The following is a 20752-nucleotide window of genomic DNA, read 5'->3' as shown; positions in this document are numbered from 1 at the left end:
TGTTGCAGACCAAAACAATTGAACAGCCACCAGTGAGGCACCCAGTTAAATGAAGGGGTTAAATATGACACAACGTAGAATTTACATCATTAAAGCATGTTACTAAGACCAACTGGACCACACTGTGGTTATGCCCCACAGAATGCGTTCACCCTTTTTCATTGAACCTATCAGCAAAACCTTTCTCCCTTATGTGCTTGGCTCACTTTCTTTAAATACATCAGTCCTTTCTTTTCCCCAACCGTGCAAGTTTCACATTCTAAGCCTTATTGTTTCAGTCATGGTCTCTGTGAGTAATTTATTTTACATTCTGAATTAAGACAGCTTCACAGTTACCACCATTTTGAGATCTACCACAGTAAATTTGAATTTAATTCAGACTTGTGCTTCGATATGATGATCCCCACAGTGACCAGCAGCCTTTAAACAGAAGTTCAAACTTTAAATGAGAGGTTAAAAGGATCAGATGGCAAGATTTCAAGTTTTAAAGCTTTTATTGTAATGAAAGAAAACACAGCAACATTGACAAATCATCATTTCAGAAGGCCACTTGTATTCTAAACAACAGAAAAGATCCAGATTTAATGTTGAAAATAACCAAACAATGCTCCTCCCATGCTTATACTTTGTCCCTTAAATGAACATTGCATTCTCCAGGAATTGTTCCAATGTGCTTCTTAGAGCTCAATGACTTGTTTTCTTTCTTTTCCTTTCCAAATCGAGTAACTCCTGATCCCAGAAATGACTGCTATGGTGAGGGATGAATTGGAAATTCTCCCATCTGGGCAAACTAGGCAATTCTTCAGCTTTGTTTAACCCTCATGAATTCAGATTCTTCAATCCAAGAACAAGCTCCTACCTATATCTTCCATGACACAAAACACTAGCTGTCTCTAATGCTCTGCTCTCCCTTTCATTTCGGAAAGCCTGCAACCCAATTCTACTATGGCTTCCTATGTGTTCTTTCCCTTTCAAAGCCTATCTCAATGGCATTAAGAGTCACATGGACCTTGTATCCAGGTAGAAGTGATAATTATTTATTGTTAAGTCACCCAATAGCATTTTATCTTGGCATTAGACAAGGGTAGCACAGTGGCTCAGTGGTTAGCACTGCTGCCTCACAGCGCCAGGGACCCACGTTTGATTCCAACCTCAGGTAACTGTGTGGTGTTTGCACATTCTCCCCACATCTGCATGGGTTTCCTCTAGATGTCCTGGTTTCCTCCCACAATCCAAAGATGTGCAGGTTAGGTGAATTGGCCATGCTAAGTTGCCCACAGTGTTCAGGGATGTGTAAGTTAGGTGCATTAGTCAAGGGTAAATGTAGAATAATGGGTTTGGGTGGGATACCCTTTGGAGGGTCAGTGTGGACTTGTTGGGCTGAAGGGCCTGTTTCCACACTGTAGGGATTTGATTCTATAATTTAAAATACAACTATTTATAAATTTGAAATTACTAACACCTCCCAAGGAGTCAGAGATTAACCAAATGTCCACAATCAGCAGAGCTGTCCTGGTCACCATTTACAGGTACAAATATCTTGCACCTTTTCTCCCAATGAAACAGCTTGGGCCCCTCTTTAACCTTTCATAACTCAGCCACCCATGCATGTTGTTGGGCAGGATTCAAAACAGGCCTCGTGATCCCCTTCATTCCTCGATTTTACTCTAAGTTAAAGCCCCAGGGCTGAATCATACCTGAAACTGGTTCTGTCATTTTTGTTGAGTTTCATGGAGTGTTTGTCTTTGTGAGGCCAAGTGACTGTTCCCAGGTTGTTGTTCCATACCCACCTAATGAACCATGCATCACACCCTTAAAAGCACTCCACTCATCCAATGCTAGCCTAATTCTCTCACACGCCAGAGGCGAAGTACTTGCCACTACTTGACAAGCTATCATCTTGACCACCTCCCTTCAATGCTATCTGGGACATCGCAACCATTACATATCAGTATTAAGACAGTTATGCTCTGACTGTTCCAAATTGCTCAGTGTCACTCATAATGACTAGCCAAAAAATGATCTGGGAACCCTTTCTGTGGGACTATATTCCTGGAGGCACTATCTTCAGAAAGCTATCATAGGTAGGCACTGCAAAGGGAACATGTGATGCTAAAAATCATTTACCGAAGAATTTGGAAGTTAATGTGTGGAGAGTTGAGTTCTTATAAACTCAATCATTAAACATAGACCAGTGGTACAGGGAAAAGGAAGTCAGTTTGCATCGACTGATTACACAAACCCTTCATTTTGCAACAGGTCAGAAATTTCAGTGCAGTTCTGAATTAGTGTTGCTACTTTTCAGGTGAGACTTAAAATCAAGGCCTTTCAAATGGATGCAAAAGATCCCACTGCAATGCTTTCCAAGCTGAGGAGATGAGTTGACCTCAGCTTGGCTAACATTTCTAAATCAGCCACAATCATTAGAACGGATTCAAAAACAGACATTGCTGGAGAAACTCAGCAGGCATGGCAACATCTGTGGAGAGAAAGCAGAGTTAACTTTACGGGTCCCGTGACCCTTCTTCAGAATTAAAACGGATTATCTGGTAATTATCACAATGTCAATCTGAGAGTTTACTGTATGCCAATTGGGTGCCATGTTACTAACAGTGACTGCAATTTGTAAGTATGTAAGTACATTATTGGCTTTGGGATGTCATTGAACCATGAAAATCACTATAAAAAGTCAAGTTGCCAGATCCTTCAAAACAGGCTGTTCCTCCCTTGTCCTCTGGTCTGACAACTTTTATGGTCTGGCATCCACTGTGACCCAATGGGAGGGAGGTGGGGGTGGCAATGGTCAGGCCAGTGCAAGGCTAATACGCTCACATTGAGAACCTGGGCAGCAGCCCTCAGCTCTGAGCGGGACCTTAATGAATACGACCTCCCTTATTCTGGCATGTTTTCTACTCCAGCATGTGCATAATTCGGAGGCTGCTTAGTAACAGAGGTATATCTGTAACTGGACATCAAAATCTTCCTGTGAAGAATGTGTTTGTTTGTATCAAATTCAAAACTCCCCTAAATAAGGTCAAGAATCAACTTAAAGGACTATTTTCAGATACATGGAATGGTTCATGTGGGGAATGTACTTCCAGAAGAACTAGTGGATGCAGGTATATGTACAACATTTAAAAGACATGTGGATAAGTAAATGAATAAGAAATGCTTGGAGGGATATGGGCCAAGCGCATGCAGGTAAGTGGGATTGTTAAGTTTGGGATTCTGGTCAACATGGACCGAAGGGTCTTTTTCTGTGCTGTATGACTATGATTCTATAGGTGAAAGTAAGTACTGCAGATGCTGGAGATTAGAGTCCAGAGTGTGGTGCTGGAAAAGCACGGCAGGTCAAGCAGTACCTGAGGAGCAGGAAAATTCCTGATGAAGAGCTTTTGCCCGAAACATCGATTTTCCTGCTCCTGGAATGCTGCCTGACCTGCTGTGCTTTTCCAGCACCACACTCACGACTCTATGATTCTACAATTTTCTGATTCAAACATTTCGATCTGTTATACACTGCTTGTGCAATGGGTAGGACTTCTGTTGAAACATCCAGTACTAAGACTTCTGTCAAGATTTTTCACGCTTGTTTGATATAACTTTGACACAAGTGTGGCACAAACCCCGCCTACATAAACTGAAGACTTTGTCAAAATTAGAGTGAAGCAGCATAACTGACGATATTCATTTTCAGTACTTTTTAAGACAACATATCAATTTGCATTTTAAAAGGTCTGGTGGCGCAGTGGTAGTGCCCCTGTCCCTAACCAAGGAGGCCTGGGTTCAGAGTTCCACCTGTTCCAGTGGTGAATAATAACATTTCTAAACAGAATGATTAAATAAATCTATGAGTTTGTATAAATACAGTGTATGTAACACAGCAAAGTATCCCAATGCTTTTCACCGAGCGAGGCAGTGGCTTAAGGGTACTGTCACTGCATGAAGAAAACTACTACTGTAGGAACATGGGTTCAAATCTCACTACAGTGGTTAGATGGGAATTTAAATGTATTTAATATACTTAGAATGTCAAGCTAGTCTCAATAATGCCAACCGTGACTGATTTGTTGTGGAAGTTCATATAATTAATTAATTAAGGGTGGAGAGGTACCATCCTTCTCTGGTCTGGCCTATAAGCCCTCAGCCGACAGACTCTTAACTGTGCTCTGAAATGGCCTTGTAAGCCCCTCAGTTCAAGGGCAATTAGAGATGGACAACAAAATCTGGGTTTGATAGTGCTGCACACATAATTGAATAATAAAGAAAAATAAACACCAACGATCTTATTCACAATCTAATCGAGTATTTTGGAGTTGCAATATAAAAAAGGGACACTTTAATTCCATACTTCTTTCTCAAATAAATACTCCAGATGTATGATATCCAAAACTGGCAGAATGAAAATCAGATCAGAACCTGGATGGTCTTCGTCAATTGTACCATGTTAGATAATACCTGTTGTGGCATGCACCTCCAGTAATGCAGCACTCACTCAGTTATTGCACTGAAGATTGTGACCTGCAAACTGAATTACAGCCTGATTTCAAACTGAAGGGCTTATTAAACCAGCTGATGCAAACTTGCTTCCAATTTCCCTGTATCACGGGACTATATTTGAGGGATGAGTTCATAAGAATTGAACTCTTCACACATCAGCTTCCATATTCTGCAATAACTGAAACTAAACATCACATTTCCCCCTTTAACTCACTATCTGATTCTGAAGTTAGGACCTTCAGCATTAAACCACACAGCAGACTGTAGGATAAGAGAGTTGATCCAAAATACCATCTTGAGAGAGCAAGCTCAAAGAAAAGTGATGAGACAGGAAGGTTTCGGGACTGAATCCCTCAATGTCCCTGCCAAATTGAAGGTCGACAATTAGTTATTTTAAAGTCTCAGCAACACTCCTGCTTCTTCAGCGGAACCTAAGAATTCTGTCATTCCAAACTCATTCCCTGGTTATTATTAGGTCATTTCAGCAGGGAAGTGATTAGGCCACTGCAGTTTGACCCTCAGCTAATGTTAGGAAAATGAGCCAGGCGTCCCATGTCAGATCATTACCTAATGAAGTCTGCTGAAAGATATGGACAGGTTTTGCTGCCTCTGTGAGCTGACTGCCAACACTCAACGTCCACTGGGGTAAGACAATGGAAGACAGCTAACACCTGTTGAACAATACCATGGAAAGAAGCCAATGCCTTCTATAGCAAGGGGTCCCTCACCACGATGAAGGAGCAGCACTCCGAAAGCTTGTGATTTCAGACAAACTTATTGGACTATAACCTGGTGTCAATTGACTTCTGACCCTGTCCATCCCAGTCCAACATCATCCCTCAGCATGAATTGCAATAGCCAATATTTCAATATTTGGCAATGCAAGCTCCCAGGCAGTAATTATGATTTCAGGTAGAGACCCTGGCATGGACATTGATTATTTTTCCTAAATGTTTCACCAATGGGACAACTTTTTCACTGCCCTGATTGGCAGGACAGTGGTTAGCACTGCTGCCTCGTGACACCAGGGACATGGGTTTGATCCCTGCCTTGGGTGACTGTCTGTGTGGAGGTTGCATATTCTCCCCATGCCTGCATGGGTTTCTTCTGGGTGCTCCAGTTTCCTCCCATAATCCAAAGATTTGCAGGTTAGGTGGATTGGCCAGAGGAAATCCAGATTTACAGGAATGGGGTAGGGGCTCGATTTGGATGGGATTCCCTTCAGAGGGTTGGTCCAGACTCGATGGACCAATTGGACTCTTTCGGCTCTGTAGGAATTCTATGATTAGTCCTTTTCTCACTACTCTGATTCAGCTTTTTGGTTCTGGGCTCTAATTGACTAATTTAGGGTTTTCCTTAACCTTACCAACAGAAGGAGTGGCGTAGTGATAATGCCACTGGTTCAGAGCCCCAGGCTGATTGTCTGGGAACATGGATTCAAATCATGGTGCCTTGGCAGATGGTGATTTTTAAATTCAAAGAAAATCTGGAATTACAAAGTTCAGTGATTATGTAAACTTTGCAGTAAAAACCACCTGATTCATTAATTACCCGCTCAAGACAGGAAATCTGCCATCTTTGTCTGGCCTAGCTAGCAACGTGGTCGATTCCTAACTGCCCTCTAGGCCACTGGGGATGAGCAATAAATGCAGGCCTAGCCAGTGAAGGTATGAAAATTGTTTGTAATGCAGAGTGTGCTCATATGCTCTGGCACATGTTGTGGGAACAATCCTGGAAGCAGCACTGAAACTCCACGACAGGCACATACCCAGTTGTCAGCTCCAAGGCCCCTTCACTCTTCAAAACTATCATGGACAAAAATAAAAGCATCTCTGCACAATAACTCCCCGCTTCTTCCCTGCCCTCAGTCTGGGGTCACAATGGGAAACCATTTGGGAAGCACAGTTTGAGGGACACAGAGAGAGAGAACTTGTATTAATTAGAATCACCCACAATCTCAAACCATATTACAGCCAGTGAAATAATTTTAAAGAACACTCACTTTTGCAATTTGTACAAGATCCCACACACCAATAAAAAAAACACCCAGATAATCTGCTTTCATAAAATTCCTACAGTATGGAAGCAGGTCATTCAACCCTCCAAAGAGCATCTCACCCATAGCCACCCCCTACATTTCCCATGGATAATCCACCTAGCCTGCACATCTTTGTGGACTGTGGGAGGAAACAAGAGCACCCAGAGGGAACCCACACAGACACAGGGAAAATGTGCAAACCACACACAGAGTCACCCAAGGCTGGAACAGAACCCAGATCCCTGGCACTATGAGGCAGGAGTACCACCCATGAGTTTAGCCCCCATTTCTCCTGCCTGCAGAGGGTGGGTTGTTCTGAAAAGTAAAGGCTCCAGAAACTTCGGAGAATAAACTCATTGGTGAAAAATGTGACTGCATTCAAATCGCACACAATGACAATTAGGTCAGTGATGTGTAGAATATAAATGGCCTATATTTATGATATTTATAGTAGTGACAGTACAGGAGCTGACCAAGTATCAAGCATTTCATTTTTTGAAAGACTCATAACAAATAGCTCTCGAGTGAAACAGCTTCTTGGTAATGATTAATATTCCAGATTCGGTATATTTATCTGACACACAATATACAGATCTTTCAGTTCCAAGTGACAGAAGCTCTAATAAAGTACAATGAACGTCCTTCATGGGACTCAGTTTTTAAAAAAAGATGTTAATTTAAGAAGTACTAAACCGGCTTATTTTGACCCAGTGTTTACTTAATCAAACACAGATGAGACATGCCAGCCCAGATGGTAGTTGTGCACCAGGCAAAACGCACAGCTTTCACCACAGCTGCCTAACAACTTCCAGTGGCTGCTTTAGCAATGTTCTGCAGCCTGTTAGATGTTTTGCTCTGGACTACCCACCCTTCCTGCAGCCGCAACCTGAACGGATTTCCAACAATACTGACTTCCTCTGTTCTGCTGCCCTTCAACACTGCACATGGGCGAAACAAAAAGAAGACAGGCCGAACGTTAACACTGACTTACCTGCAGTTCGCGGATAAGAAATTAAAGAGATAGCTCACTGGAATTGACACCAGAGATAACATGAAGACCCTCGTGGCGGAGGAAGCAGTCATTTTTTTCTTTGAGAAATTGAAATTATTGTGTGTCACGTTGCTGCTATAATTGACTCTCCTTCGACTCCGTTATATGGTACTCCAGGATTTGTACTCTGTCTGATCCAAGCCTCGGACAAGGTTATAACAAAGGGAAAGCAGTGTATCGCTCCTTCCAAAGAGAACTGTAACTTCCTCTTGTCTTTCCCTCCTCTTTCTCTCAACCAGCAAGCCCCAAAATAATTGCAGCATTAACAGTGATGAAAGCCCAGTAGTTGTCCTGGGGACCGGTTCTCTGTAGGGATGAAGGTTTCTGCACTGAAACACACAAAGGGCTCCTGGCCCGGATCCCAGAGCACAATCACATTCCACTTCTGGGTGCTGGGAAGCTCTCCAAAATCCCCAGCGTCAGCACATGGGCCAGCTGTCAGTCAGAGCCGAGGATATATAGCACATTGAAACCCTTTTAGGTTACCGTTTCTCTGTGTTTTGTGGCAAAGTGCAGTTAAGAGGATCAAAAAGCACAGTGCATTTGACAGGGAGATTGTGTACATTCATTTTAGTTCCAGCTGCACAGCGCCACCATGATCTTTTACAGATTTGCAGCCAATGTACAATTAAAGCTATAATTAGCTCTTATCTGTCTCTCCCTCTGTGATTGTGATTGCGACTGCAGGTACTGCTTGAAGGTCGAGCAAGGCGCCCCCATCTCTGGGCAGCGGTGTTTAATTGCCTGACCCTTCAAAGTCATGTTTCCATTCTGCATGTGTCAAAGTGCAGACTAAATTAAGGAACATGACGGCGAGGGAGATGGCGATTGGCAGCTGAGATGTGGCATGCAATTCTGATGGTGCGTTTTGAACAATAAGCAACATAGAGATGTACTTCAAATAGTGAAATTCCTCAAGGAAATGGTGCAGTTGGAGGGAATTAATTTGCATTATACAGGAAGAGGAGGTGGCCACGTCTTTTAGGAGCTTGATTTTTTTAAAGTCTGATCTGTACGTTAAACCTATTTAACTATTTAACTTCGTTCCAGATCTTTCAGAACAAAATCTAACAATCTCAGAGTTAATGTTTTCAATTGACCGTGGCCTCAAAAGGTGAGAGAAAAAAATTCAGATTTCTATCTCGCTTTGAGCAAATAAAGGTTTCCTGTCCTTACTCTGAACAGTCCAGCTCTAATTCTGAGGACAATGTTTGGAAATATATATTCACTCTGGGTGCACAGGTTCTCCAAAGTACCAGGACTAGATTGTAGTTCCTTTTCAAAGAAAAGAACAAAGAACAATACAGCACAGGAGCAGGCCCTTCGGCCCTCGAAGCCTTTCTGGAAATATGTTTTGCTCTTCCATACTGCAACTGTCTTCACTTACAGGATAAGTCCCACTATTTCCTTCCAATTCATGTATTCGTCCAGGTGCTTCTTGGATGCTGCCACTGTGTCTGCTTCCACCAGCTCCTCTGGCAGTGCATTCCAGGCACTCACCACCCTTTGTGTGAAAAATGTGCTTCTCATATGGCTTTTAATCTCCCGCCCCTCACCTTGAACCTGTGCCCCCTGGTAATTGACCCCTCCACCCTGGGAAAAAGCCTCACTCATTTCACTTTATCCATGCCATTCACAATCTTGTAAACGTCAATTAGGTCACCCCTCAACCTCCTGCGTTCCAGTGAAAACAAACACAGCCTAACCAACCTTACTTCATAGCTAAAATTGCCCATACCAGGCTACATCCTGGTAAACCTTTTCTGTACCCTCTCCCAAGCATCCACATCCTTTTGGTAGTGTGATGACCAGAACTATACTCAATATTCTAAGTGCGGTCTAACTTTCTCTAAACCTGTAGCATTGCTTGTCTATTCTTACACTCAATGCTCTTTCCAATGAAGTCAAGCATATCATAAGCCTTTTTTAACAACCTTATCTACCTGTGCTACTGCCTTCGGTGGTCTGTGGACCTCCACAAACAGATCCCCTGCATATCAATAATCCTAACGCATTCTGAAAGATGAAGAGGCAATCTGTGGAGGCCTTGGCTAGTGATGTTGCCTCTACCCCTATCCCCTGCCCCTACACTAGTTAGGAACTCTAAGTTCACATCCCACTTCAGGAGTTGGGGGTTAAAGAAGGTTATCCCAATTTGTATTGCATAACGCAGTCAAGCAAGATGATTAGCAACCTGCAAATCCTTCCACCATATGCCAGCCTTGATAAGAGTGGGCAAGATTCCTGTTCTGCCATGAAAAGGAAGACACAGCCTCGACCAGTACTCATAGCCCCAGATTACAGCAGAGGTATAAAACACTCGCTGTAACACACACAAAAGGGGAAATCCAATTGAACTGCTTAAGATGAGGAAAAGGGTTTGATAAAGTATGTGTGTTCCTACTAAATCACCAAACTGTCATGGACTATTATTGCTACTCTTTCATTATCATTGGACAACTTGTGCTTCAGGTGGTAGCATCACAATCTCTGAACCAGAAACTCTAGGTTCCAATCCCATCCCAGGATGAAGACCTTATGCTCAAAACGTTGACTGTCCTGCTCCTCAGATGCTGCCTGATCGGCTGTGCTTTTCCAGCACCACACTTTTTGACTCTGATCTCCAGCATCTGCAGTCCTCACTTTCTCCCATTCCAGGATTTGTTGGCAACAGAAGGAGGGATTCAAAGGAATGAATGATACAATTCAAGAGATTGACATTCAGCTTGCTAACCATTCCAATATTTCCCCGTGCTTCCCCAAAGACAGAAGTGTGTGCATGAAGATATGAAACAAGCTGTTGTCATGTCAGTTTCTTGGTACTCCCTCTCCAAAAGTATTGTGGGTCAACCTACACCACATGGACTGCAATGTTCATGAAGGTGACTCACCACCACCTTCTCAAGGGCAGCCATAAACTCTAGACCAGCTAATGGCACTTGCATTAGATACTCAAGTTAAAGTCAATCTCATGTAAAATTCAATCCTCTATTTTTGGTCAAAACATCTGGAATTTTCCATATATCTCATGTAAAAGTCGACCCTGTTTGTTCACAGATAGCAGATCAAGGTATTATCCTGTATGTAAGTGTTACAGTGAGGAAATGAATTCGGTTTTTGTGCTATTATGTGTTTTGATGTACATTTCACACCAATTTGGCGCTAAAGTTTAAGACATATCAGGTCAGAATCAGATGACAACCTTTTATTATGTGCAGTTGAGCAGAGCACAGTTCCCTTGTAGCACCTAGTGGATATAAGATTCAAGGGAAGGCAGAGAACTAAGATTGCACAAAAGCTGCCTGCTGAACTAGACAATAAGATATTACAGTTTCAAGAATTTGTAATCGGAAATAGGCAGATAGAAGGCTACAAGTTATCATGCATTGGAAACATGGACAAAATGCCTATTATTCTCGACGCGCTGGAGAATTGAACTGTGAACCAAAAAGGTTAAAAAACAGTCTTGATGAATTACCATATTTCGTTGTGTTTTTTAATTATTCGTTTAGAAATCAGTTGTACCTCTGCTAATGATTTGGTATTTTGGACTGTAGCATGAACTTTAGCCCCTCAAAAGTAGTATCCATATAATAATTGACGTCTTAAACCTAACCTGAAAAAAGGCTAAAAAAATTCAACTTTTATCGAGTATATGTGGTACATCCCATGACCAAATGAGGAAAATAAGGATAGATAAACTTTTTTCCTCTGTTTGCGATTCCTATATCAATGTTTGAGTCAAAACCGTGCACCTCCCTAACAGTACTATGGCTGAACTTTCGCTGCATAGATTACAGTAATGTGAAAAAGTGACTGTCCAATACTTTCTCCGGAATAATTATGAGTATTATATTAATATTAAAGTGTATTAATTTAGAATATTAATATTAAATGCCAGCAATGCCCACATCCTGGCAATAATCAATCCAAGTTTAATGCATATGCATAATTTTTGGTGTTTCTAAGGGACATTCATCATATTCTCTGGATGAGTGATATGTTTTTGGCTAGAGTCTGTTATAGATTTGTAAGAAGAGGCAGACCTTCAAAACTTGCTGAGTAATTCACTGGAAAGGAATGGTTTCAATGTTAATGGAGCAAATCTTCCTGGAAATATTATGGCACATTAGTGGGACTTGTTGCTATTAATGTGCAACTTGGCCAACAAATGGAACAGATGAAGGGATTAAGATGAAGAACTTACTGGTTGCTTTATGCAATTCCTCTATCTGCGTTTCAACAACAGCATTTCACCTTTAATTATTCTGCAGAATTTGCATGTTAATTCCTCATTAAGATTGCTACAGAAAACTAGGCTCAGAATTAATAATGTAAATACCTTTATAATGACATATTAATTGCTAATATGAAATTCTAAAACAAGGAATGATTTAAATTATAGAGTCAAAGTTCCACTTATAGTAAATTACTTAAGATTCTAAAAGTGCAACATTTAAAATTTTTAATGGTCATCTTAATTTTCTCCTCTTTTCCCTCTCTCTGTGAATCCCCGTCCTTTTGCTCTCTCAAGTTGTCTTTCTTTCTGGACCTGCTTTGTAATCCTTACTTAAAGCCCTTTGGCTACGATGATGCAGTGTTGGTTCAACTGTTCCTCAGGTTTTGAAAGATACAAAAAGGTTAAAGAACTGGGCACTGCTTTTGATGTCCTCCTTCACCAAGGTCTGCACCAATTTATCAGTAAACTGTGAGAAACAAAGCTCACTCACTTCAATAATTTCAGTCCGAGACAAGATCTGAATCAGTAGGGTCATTTATTTTACCCTTGCAAAAGGGTGCGATGTCCACTGTCTACAAGGCAGGGACACACACACACCCTGAATTCAACGAATACATGATATTTATGTAATTTGGTTCCTTTTTTTATGCCATTGCTCCTCCCCTGTTTACATCTTCCCCTTCCCTAAGACCAGCACCCATTACTCCTGCTTATCTCTTGCCGTATCCGGCCTTGTCTGTGACAAAATGCTTATTTCTGGCCTCACAAGGCCGTTTGATCTCATCCCGCAGTGGGTCATTGTTAGGCATATCCTTTCCTTACCATTATCTACTCCCTCCATCTGTGCCTTCCCCTACCATACTGATCCTTATGACTCTTTTAATTGGGGTTTGTTCCTGTAAAAGTGGGAAACAGATGTTTATACCTATTGTTTGTACAGGCGTATCCAGCTTAACTGCCTCCCCTCACAGCATCTTATCTATTTGTCTGTAACATCTGCCATTGTTTTGCAGTCACATTTCATTCTTGCATACAATTTTAGCTAATACAAGAACAATTATATATTTCCTCCACATAGTTTCCATTCTTGTTGACTCAGCTCTTAGTTGAAACAGTTACACACTGGTGTGAGTTCATTTACCTTGCATAAGTAATTATAATTGCAGAAGTAACACTACTTTACCTATATCCCACAAAACTGTACAGTAAGAGGCTTGAGCCTTAGAAAAAGAGCAAAGCCCACACCTACGCAGTGGAACTTGCTGTGGTGTTCACTGGTGAGGGTAGAGTTGTTTGGGTCCTCAACTGAACATATTGGTTAGTTAACTGAATACATTGATTAGTTAACTGAAGGAATCAGTCCATAAACAGGAACTGCAACAAGCACAATATCTTCAAAGTGTTATGAAGTTGAAGGCATGTACTGTACCTTTAAGAGATAGTGAATGCAGTTCTGAACTGAGAACTTACAGGCAACTGTCAGATAACTAACTAGCTGTCTCAGATTGTACTGTAAAATTTAAAATATATAACATTTTGCTGTGAAATAGATACCTGAGTTGGTTGCTGTTTTGACAACAATTCGAATTTAACCAATCGATTTAAATTATGCCCTAGGATACGAAAATCCAATCAAGTTTGAATTTATTGTTTTGCCAACATTGAACCGATGAGATGATCCGATGTTGGGGGTATAAAAGAGGCAGGCAGTTTGAAAGTCATTCGGAGTAACTGCTATCACGAGAGTAACTGCTATCGAGAGAGTAACTGCCATTGACAGAGTAACTGCCATTGACAGGGTAACTGCCATGAAATGCTGTCTATCAAAGGTAGTTTTTCATATGGAACATATTCACAGTAAAAGAAAAAAAGGCAACCCAGGGAGATCTTCAGTCTGGGTCAGAAGAAAGACACCGACAATGACAGCCACTGTATGGTTTTGAAATTAAGTTGATGTAATTTTAATAAGTGTTTTATTGGAACAGTATATTCTTATAGAGGCAGATCTGGAGGCAGATAATAAGCAATTAAGAGAAAGGGGGGCTTAGAGTTGTGAATAGTTGTTGTTTGATGTTCACTTTTAGAGTTAAAGAATAAATTGATATTATTTTCTTTAAATATTGGAATTTGGGAATTCTCTGTCTGTCATATTTTAACAGATTACAAGACAAGGTGAGCTTTTCCGGGTATTTGGTTTAATTAATAGTAGGGTTCACTGCTGTGTTGTAACAAAAGGAAACTTACAAACTTAAAATGGCAATTCCAGAGCCGATGGTCTATTCCAGCCCCATACTGACCACTAATCGCAGAAGGCCTCAAGTGTGCCAGCAGATCTTGTCATGGAGAAAATGTAGAGAATCACCAGGAGACGCAGAGAGTTCTTCAAGAAGTAGGTCTTTTATTTGCAAACAAAAAACCGTGACACGGAGAAAGCAGATTGCCCACAAACCTCAGGGTCCGTTTTTTAAATCATGTTTCTGTTAGCTTATCAGCATGTCCAACTATATTAATCAAAGTACCTCACTCTAGCTACACAATAAACCAGAGATGTTAGTTCCCATTATCTCTTTAGTTGTACAATCTACTTAATGTTATTCTAATGTCACGGTTAGATATTTAGTGCTAACTTTTGCAACAATGGCCTTTCATTCCAGAACCTACTTAATATTTTCCTAATGTCACAATTAGATATTTATTATCACCTCTGCTACAGTGATCTTCCATTCCAAACTAACCTGTCATTATTAGATATTTAGCTATTCCATCTATTACAATAGTCTCCTGTCTCAAGCTAACTCTACCAACTATTAATTAGATATTTAATGTCATGTCCCAAATATTTATGATCCCAATCTTGTCATAATGACTCTTGACAGGGAAACTACCTCGACTAACTGTTATCTCATCTTGCTATAGTGACCTTTCAGTGTTAACCTTACTGTACTAATTGGTGTAAGAGCATTCCGCTATTCTTCCATCCTGCCTTCCACAGACCACAAATTGCCAGTGGTCTTCATGCTTTAACCCTTCCCATGCTTTCATGCTCTTTATCTTCCATAATCCCCCTTTGCAGTGCCACCCATGTGTAGATGTAACAACAACAGCAGGTGGTTCAATTGTAACATTATAAAGATGCTCAGCAATTGGCCAATGGTCAGTGTGGATTCATGTGAAGCAACAAAGAGTCACCAATACAGTTATTCAGGCTACAGTAATCTTGGGCTTGTTGAGTTTGGCAGGATTGATAAAGATTTATGGAGCTGATTGCATGTAAGGTTGTACTGATGAAACAGAGGGTATTAAACTTGGAGAGCAGGAGTGTTCTCCAATCCTGAATACCACTTCCAGCTCTTAGCTACCTCCTCTTGATTGTGCTGTCCTTCCAAACAACCCTCAAGATCACCTCGCCCTCCCTGTCAATAATCCCTCACTATTGATTGTCCCCGTCCTCTCGATCACTCCTTTATTCTAGGTCTTGCTTCTTTCTTAATTTCAGCCTTTTTTCTAGAACACCCAATTTCTCTAGATCACCTCTTCTCTCTAAATCACCTTGCACCAAGATCTCCCTCGGGATCCCTGTCAGCAATGTAAATGTGCACCCACTTCCACTTCATCTGAGGATATGCAACAATTGTCTACAAGCTGCTATATTTGGATTGAGTTCTGTATTGGGTGTGCCCTGAGCCAATATAGGAAGCATTCCTCAGCCATATGACCTAATTGCAAGCTGGCATTGTCCACTTTCACCCCTGGACCTGCTTTGTCAACGACCTTTCCTCCATCAGAGAGTCACAAATGTGGATCTTCATGGAGTCAGTCCTCATTGTACTCTGACAATTTGTCCCATTATTTTCTTGGGATATTTTCTTTCCTTATTTCTCTGTAATTAACTTATTTTTTGAACAAATCTTCCTACTTTTAGCCTGAACGTAATCATCTGACAGTGTAGTGTTTCCCATGATTGAGTCTGGAGGTTCTGAGAGCTATCCCATGCAGTTTTCCAGTGTAATCAGCCAAAGCCAAAGTTGAAGACAAGTGATCAGCGCTGTGACATGTCATCTCATTCAGAACTTGTATAAAGGCAAAATCCATAGGTAATGGGCAGAAAAGCAGAGAGTGGATAGCTCTTTCAGAAAACTAAGGCAAACAAGAGTCTAAGATAAAAACCGAAAGAACAGTGGATGCTGTAAATTAGAAGCAAAAACAGAAATTGCTTGAAAAGCTCAGCAGGTCTGGCAGCATCTGTGGAGAGAAATTAGAGGTAACATTCCTCAGAGCTGATGGTAGCTCGGAAAATGTCAGGGTATGGGTTGGAGTTAAGGAGTAAACGATTGGTGGAGATAGAATCCAAACAGAGAGAACAGTTGGACAGACAAAGAAGGGAATAACAATCTGACTGGGAGGGCGAATAGCTATTAATGTGGACTGTTTGTGGCTAACGACCTGTTGGGTGTAATAGCAGACTGTGTGATAACAAGGACTATGCAGGATTTGATTTATGGGCACTTTGGAAACTGTAGTCCCCACATCTTGGGAGAAAGCCCAAATCTTAACTTTTAAGAGGAACCATATATCACCTCCCACAGTTGATGAGTCAGTACTTCTCCATGTTGAATGCTACTTCAAAGGAGCACTGAAGGCACAGAATGTATTCAGAGTGAGGACTGTAATATCCATCATCAAAGGTGACTGAGTAACACCTCTAATGGCTAACCTGGCTGTGTCCTGAAGAGAATATTTGCAAGACTAGGCATAGAACAAGAAGAATGAACGCAATGAATAATCTACCTGACCTTGCCCTACCTGTCACAGATGCATTTGTCCATGACAGTATTGGCAGAAATGACCACTGCACAGCCCTTTCTTTTCATTATTTCATGGGACGTGAGTGTCGGCATCACCAGCATTTGTTGCCCATCCTTAATTGCCCTCGAGAGGTTGATTGTGAGCCACCGTCATGAAGCACCACATTCGGGTACGCAGACAGAGCAGTTAGAAAGGAGTTTTGGCAGCTGTGAAGGAACAGCAAAATGAGGACGGTTTGTGGTTTGGAGAGGAACTTGCAGTTGTAATGTTCCTGTGTGGTTTCCTGGGTGGCTGGATCGTCAGGTTTGGGAATTGGTGTTGACGGAACCTTGGTGAGTTGGTGCTCTTCCCCCTCCTGCCATCTGGCAGAAGATATCGGAACATTCAGTCCCTCATGGACAGACTGTGCAACAGTTTTATCCCCCAAGCCATCAGGCTCCCATATGATCAGATTCTTTCCCGTCTGAAATTCTTTGTATGACTTCAAATTGCTGCTAGAAAAATGTCTATTATTTATCATGCTTGCATGTTTTGCTCTTCTAGTGCACTTTATGCCGTGTGCGATTGTGTAGTTTGTGCTGTCCATTGGTAGCAGCCTCAGTTGACCTGGAGGAATGTTGTCTCATTTTTACTGTCCCAGTTGTATATGGTAGACATGACAAATAAAGAGCTACTCTACTTTACTCAGTGCCTCTTGTTGGTGATACGCCCTGCTACTACTGTACACTAGTGGTAGAGAGAGTGAATGCTGAATGTGGTGGATGGGTTATCAATCTGATGGGATGCCAATGAAGGTTGGCTTTGTCTGGATGTTGTTGAGCATTTTGAATGCTGATGAATCTGAACTTGTCCAGGCAAGAGGACAGATCTATGCAAGATGATATACAAATGCATTTTTCCTCTGATATTCTCCTTTCAGACTATACTGTGTCACTCTGTTGTATTGTTCAACGCTACCATTCCATTACTGGTTTTATCACAATGTCAGATGGTGATGATTTCCATTGCTTACTAGGATCTCTACAATCTGACAGAAACAAACTGTGGTTCATTATCTGCATTGATAGTCTCCAGCAATCCCCAGTCTGTAAATTCAATGATCAGAGTGGTTATGGTGTTTGTTTCTGGCCATTTGCTACATAGGTCATGAACAGACAGCAAAAATTGTTGAATTCGAGGGGTTGCTTGCATTCCTCTAAAATCATAATCATAGAATCCCTACAGTGTGGAAATAGGCCCTTCAGCCCAACCTGACTGAGTAATACACCCATACCCTATATTATCCACCCCTGACTCAGGTACTTAGCCTACAGATCCCCAAACAATATGGACAATTTAGCATGACCAATTCACCTAATCCGCACATCTTTGGATTGTGGGAGGAAACCAGAGCACCCAGAGGAAATCCATGCAGACACAGGGTGAATGTGCAAACCCCACGCAGACAGTCACCTGAGGCTAGATTTGAACTCAGGCCCCTGGTGCTGTGAGGCAGTAATGCTAACCACTGAGCCACCGTGCTGCCATCACTGAGCCTCATAAACAATCCACATAAAGTTGTGGCCGTGGTTTTCATGGCCCTGGGGATAATTGGAGAAATGCAGGACAAGGTTTGTCAGATTTCCCATTCAGTGTACAAACTATGCTGTTTCTAATGAGTTCTTCCACGTGGTGAGCCATTGTTGACCACCAGGCTACTTCATGAAGACTGAAGGATATAGTGTAATACACGTTGCTGCTGTACTTTTGAGATAACCATCTATGTCCTGTGTGTAATAAAGTTGTCACTAAATAATGCAACTTCATTGCTTACTCAGCAGTGACAAAATCTTCCTCTATTTCATAAGGCCACTTAGTTTCTGGGAAATGATTTATTTCTTGCAACATGATATCTTTTGTCGATTTTGCCTTAAACTCCTCAAATATAACTAAATTCTCAGCTGCTTCTAAAGTCACCACAGTTATATAGTTCTCAATGTCACAAATCATTTTTCTATTACTAATGCTAAATACGATAGCAGCACAACTCAGTAATTAAGCTATTTGGTTGTGTGAACCTGTGAGACATTCAAGCTCAAAGTTATATTAATGAAAAGGAGCTGACATTTCTCAGATCAATAACTAGATTTTGATGTGGCTTGATGCTACCTGGAATGGAGGGTTTGAATTATAAGGTGAGGCTGGACAGGTTGAGACACTTTTCACTGGAGGATCGGAGACTCAGGGTGACCTCATCGAGATTTATAAAATCATGAAGGGCAGAGCTAAGGTGAGTACCAGGTGTCTTTTCCCTAAGGTGGGGATTTCAAGACTGGGGGGCACATTTTTAAGATGAGAGGGGAAAGATTAAAAAAAGACACAAGGGTCAACTTTTTTACACAGAGAGGGGGTCACATTGGACATGAATAAGGTAAATCGGCAAGGTCTTTTCCCTGGGGATTCCAGAACTAGAGGGTTTAGGGTGAGAGGAGACAGATATAAAAGAGACTTAAGGGGCAACTTTTTCACTCAGAAGATGTGTGTGTGTGTGTGTGTGTGGAATGAGCTGCCAGAGGAAGTGGTGGAGGCTAGTACAATTGTAACATTTAAAAGGCATCTGAATGGGTATATGAATAGGAAGGGTTTAGAGGGATATGGGCCAGTGCTGGCAGGTGGGACTAGATTGGGGTAGGATGTCTTGTCGGCATGGACGGGCTGGACCGAAGGGTCTGTTTCCGTGCTGTACATCTCTATGACTCTATGTATGTGGAATGAACTTCCAGAGGAAGTGGTGGATGCAGCTGCAGTTACAATGTTTAAAATACATAAGAAATGTTTGAAGGGATATGGGCCAAGTGCAGGCAGGTGGGATCAGATTAATTTGGAATTACGGTTGGATTAGACTGGTTGGACTAAAGGATCTGCTTCCATGCTGTATGACTATAACTCTAGTAATGTGGCCAGTGTTTGGTGAACAGTACAGAGTGAACTTCCTACTGTAGAGGTACATGTATTGATGTTCCCATGTGTAAATGCTTCCTCCTCTGCAATGGAGTATGTGAGTTTACATAAGCAAAGGATGTGTGCTTCTTTTAATCTACAGTGAGAGCATGGCTCTGATTGCACTACCTGATGTAATGTGTTGTGGTGTTTGTTTCCCAACATTCCCCTGAAATGCATGAGGACTGATGGAGACTCTATCTTCCCCTTTAACATCTCAAATGCGGTTTGCTCTGTGATTGTCCATTCTCAATTTATACAGTTGGGGCAGTATCTTCTGGAGAGGCTTCATGATCTCTGCATGTTTAGGAAAGAATTTGTGATAATAATTTCAACTCTTTTTACTTTAGTTGTCATCCGATGTGGATGGTTGGTATTGATGTTGTTGTGGTTTGGCTTGACTCTAGCTGTTATCACTCTGTTCCTTAGAAAGGCAATCCTGGAAGTCCACAAATGTCCAATTGTCAGTGCGGAGCATCAAATCAAAATCTGTTCAAGTTGAATGAGCATCATTGGTAACAGCTGATCGAGTTCTGCTTTATCTCTTCCTTGAACAACGATGCTGTGAAACAGATTAAGCAGCTCCTTGACTTCTGACAAACTGACAAAACAGTATTCTGGAATGTACAATTTGGGTCTTCTGCAGAACTGAAACATGAGTAACAAAAGCTGGTATTTGGATATAGCTCCATCTCATTCTTTGCTTCGTCTGTGGAATCATTAAATGATGTTGGTAGTTATTGGATCATCGAGATGGATTATGCCACGTGGATAGCTGACTGGAATAATAGCTTTGTTGCTCCCTTTAAGATCACTGCCTATTCCAAGTCCACTCCTTTTATGTTGTGCACTGACTCAGTCCTATTGTCACTGGATGATACCGTCAGCTTCAAATCATTTCAATTCCTGTAACACTTCAACATGAATTCTAAACTCTAACAGTGTGAAATTTTGTGAACCTAACTGAATTGATCTGTTGGCTCAAGAAGCATGACAACACCCCTTAATCTTCCCAAGGTTGGTCAATAAGGATGGATATTTGTGTGTACAGTCTGCATTATCTAGCATTATTGTAGAGTCATAGGGTCATACAGCATGGAAACAGACCCTTTGATCCAACTCGTCCATGCCAAACAGA

At 41.5% G+C, this 20752-nt stretch overlaps 1 protein-coding gene across 2 annotated transcripts in view; it reads right to left on the bottom strand.

Annotated features, from left to right (window-relative positions):
* LOC132834140 (transmembrane 6 superfamily member 1-like) overlaps positions 1–8127 on the bottom strand; it is a 63337-nt gene extending 55210 nt beyond the window's left edge. For both annotated transcript variants that reach the window (XM_060852777.1, XM_060852776.1), the window contains exon 1: positions 7530–8127. In XM_060852777.1, the coding sequence (XP_060708760.1) occupies positions 7530–7621 (92 nt within the window). In that variant the 5' untranslated portion in view covers positions 7622–8127. The remainder of the gene's footprint in view (positions 1–7529) is intronic.
* Between the last annotated feature and the right edge of the window lie 12625 nt (positions 8128–20752).

Source organism: Hemiscyllium ocellatum, chromosome 39, assembly GCF_020745735.1.
Source record: "Hemiscyllium ocellatum isolate sHemOce1 chromosome 39, sHemOce1.pat.X.cur, whole genome shotgun sequence".
In the NCBI taxonomy this organism is placed as follows: domain Eukaryota; kingdom Metazoa; phylum Chordata; class Chondrichthyes; order Orectolobiformes; family Hemiscylliidae; genus Hemiscyllium; species Hemiscyllium ocellatum.
This window is presented reverse-complemented; position numbering and strand designations above follow the sequence as displayed.